The 2,934-nt window shown below is 66.0% G+C and overlaps 1 protein-coding gene across 1 annotated transcript in view; it reads left to right on the forward strand.

Moving 5' to 3' along the window:
• PCSK7 (proprotein convertase subtilisin/kexin type 7) overlaps positions 1–2,439 on the forward strand; it is an 18,505-nt gene extending 16,066 nt beyond the window's left edge. Inside the window, exons 11-15 of the mRNA XM_009894731.1 lie at positions 721–877; positions 1,034–1,128; positions 1,295–1,388; positions 1,739–1,856; positions 2,029–2,439. Of these exons, the coding sequence (XP_009893033.1) occupies positions 721–877; positions 1,034–1,128; positions 1,295–1,388; positions 1,739–1,856; positions 2,029–2,439 (875 nt within the window). The remainder of the gene's footprint in view (positions 1–720; positions 878–1,033; positions 1,129–1,294; positions 1,389–1,738; positions 1,857–2,028) is intronic.
• The last annotated feature ends 495 nt before the right edge of the window (positions 2,440–2,934 follow it).

Raw genomic sequence — 2,934 nt, forward strand, 5'->3', positions numbered from 1 at the left:
TGGCTGCAGGCGAGAGGCTGCTGGTAAATGAGCGGGGAGGGAGGCGTGCCTGGGCCCCCTCCTCGTGAGCAGAGGAAAGCGTGGGTTCGTATCGTCTTCCTGCTCTGGGCCGGGCTGGGAGATGCCCAGGGGTCAGCTTTCCCACTGCGAATGCCGCTGTTGCCTTTCGTCCCTCCTTCCTCGCCACCTCCTCCTCACCCCTTTCGCACCATCCTTTTCGTCTGGCCTGGTCCTGGCCGACCTCAGGGAGGGGACAAAGGGCACAGCTGCAGGCAGGGGACAGCCGTACCAGGTGCCTCCTTCACCTCTGGTTTGGGAGGACCTGACTTCTCCTGGCCTATGCCAAGCAGGCCGAGCACAACGTGGGGTGCCTGGGCGGGAGTTTGCCGGGACACCTTTCCCTGCGCTAGCCAGGGAGGTGTGTGGGTGGCTCGGCCTGGACAGACGAGGAGGCTCCTCGCAGAGCGTGGACCAGGGCCAGGCCACCGAGCACAGGGCGGCTTTGCTGCCAGGCACTTGGCAGAGCCTCCCCGCGTGGGGTACGGCTGCCCTGGCTCCTGCCTCTCGCTCGGGGGACACAGACGCACAGGGGCAGGCGGGAGGAGGCAGAGATGAGCGCTTTTGTCCTGTTATGTGGCACAGCAGCCCCTCAGGGCCGACTGGAAGTGGGGACTCCATCCCGGCCGCCGGCCTGGGCAAACCCTGCCTTCTCTTTCCCAGTCACCACCGCCGACCTGGAGCTCTCCGGCATGAGAACCCTGGAGCACGTGGCAGTCACTGTCACCATAACCCACCCCCGCCGTGGCAACCTGGAAATCAGGCTCTTCTGCCCCAGTGGCATGATGTCCCTGATAGGGACCACCAGGAGCATGGACTCGTAAGCACCGAGGGGGACGGGGGTGCGGAGGCTGCTGCTGCAGGGCAGGACACCCAGCCCAGCTGGCCCCCAGCAGGAGAGCCAGGGCCCACGTCCAGCCTCGTGGCTCAGGCTCCGTAACCCTCTCGCGGCTTGTTTCTCCTCACCCTTTGGCAGGGACCCTAATGGCTTTGCAGACTGGACCTTCTCCACGGTGCGGTGCTGGGGCGAGGAAGCACGGGGCACGTACAGGCTGGTCATCAGGGACATCGGTGAGTCCTGCCTCCCAGGAGTCCTTCGTGGGGCGGTGGCAGCAGCTACGTGCTGTGTCCTGGGGAGCTGCCAGCGCAGCACCTGGGCGGCCGCAGGTTAGCTCCGCTCCGTGCCACCCAGCCAGGTGGGAGAGTTCCCCACTGGTCCAACCTGTTTCTTCCCCAGGAGATGAGAGCCTGAGGCCTGGGACCTTGAAGCAGTGGCAGCTGACCCTGTACGGCTCCTCCTGGTCCCCAGCAGAGATGAAGGAGCGGCAGAGGTAGGACACCACAACCCCATCTTGGTGGGGAGACGGGAGATGGAGGGCTAAGGGACATAAGCAGAAGCCTCTGAGCAGATGCCGCTGGGCTGGAACAGCACTGCTGCGAGGTGCGTGGCAGGGGGAGGATGCAGCGTGGCCGCTGGCCCCTGGCCGGGGCCCTGGGGCTGCCCTCCGTACGGTGCACGGGGGAGCCGTGGGCTGGAGAAAACGGCTCTGTTGGCTGGGTCTGACCCAGGAGGGCAACCCTCGGTGGTGGAAGAGGCACTCCGGACCCTCTGTGGGCATTTGGGACCCTCCCTGGAGCAGCCCTGCCTGCGGGACCCTCACGGGGTGCCTCTGTCCCCCAGGCTGCTGGAGGAAGCCATGAGCGGGCAGTACCTGAGCAGCAACTTCTCCCTGCCCTGCCCGCCGGGGCTGGAGATCCCCGAGGAGCAGCGCTACACAATCACGGCCAACACCCTCAAGGTGAGACGGCCGGCGGGCGCCGAGCGGGGAGACCCCATCCTCTGCAGGAGGGACTGGAGGAGTGGGAACCTGCCTCGCTGATCCTCCTGGCCTTGCGCCCTCTCCGCTGGGTGACAGCAGGGCTCTGGGGCGGTCAAGGGCTTTGCTTCTTAAGGGCTTTCCTCCTCCGCAGACCCTCCTGCTGTTGGGGTGCTTTGCCGTGTTCTGGACTTTCTACTACATGCTGGAGGTTTGCCTGACCAGGAACAACGTGGGGCTTGACCTGAGCTGCAACGCCTCCGCCGCCTGCAAATGGTACCAGCAGGGAGGGAAGCACAGAGCCCTGGAGAGCGGCCTGGAGATGGAGTCTGTGCCGCTCTATCGGGAGAAGGACACTGACGACGTCGAGATGGAGTGTGAGCACCCAGAGCCTGCCCAGGAGGACGAGGGGGAGGAGGGGCCCTGGACCCCCCCCCACCCCAAGCTTCCCAGCAGCAGCAGAGCCACGAGCTTCCACGAGGCAGCCCCCGCCGGAGCAGGGTACCTTGGCCGGGAGGCGACGGCCGAGCTCCTCTCGGAGGACAGGGAGCACCAGCCGTGCTAGCTGGGGCTGGGGTTTGGGCTGCGTCCCTCCCTCTGGGTGCCTCCTTCCCGAGCACCGGCAGCAGAGACTTCTGAGCCGCCAGGGACCGTTGCGGTTGGGTCCTGCGGAAGGTGGTGTTGGAAGTGGCTCAGAAACGAGGAGAAAGAGTGCTGGCAGCGGAAGGGGAGCTTCCCTTTCCCTCGCTCTGGAAAACAAAGCAAGCCTTAAACCCGTTCCTAACGGAGCCTGCCCTGCAGCGGCACTCAGGGCTTCCCTTTGTGCGTGGAGCGAGGCCCCATGGCAACGCCGCCTGCTCCACCGCAGCCCCCGAGGCCCTGCAGCACCGGGAAGAAGTGTCGCTTTTTCCCTACTTTCTGCAGAGTGAGCCTGGAAACTGTGGCAGGCCCCCCGGCAGCTGCCTCTGCAGGCGGGGACCCCGCAGCGCTGCATTTGCGTGCCCTGCTGGGCCAGGAGCTGGCCAGTACCCCCCAGTTACGCCCAGCCTAGAAGCAGGGA

The sequence above is a fragment of the Charadrius vociferus genome, unplaced genomic scaffold (assembly GCF_000708025.1).
Source record: "Charadrius vociferus isolate BGI_N301 unplaced genomic scaffold, ASM70802v2 scaffold241, whole genome shotgun sequence".
Taxonomy (NCBI): Eukaryota; Metazoa; Chordata; class Aves; order Charadriiformes; family Charadriidae; genus Charadrius; species Charadrius vociferus.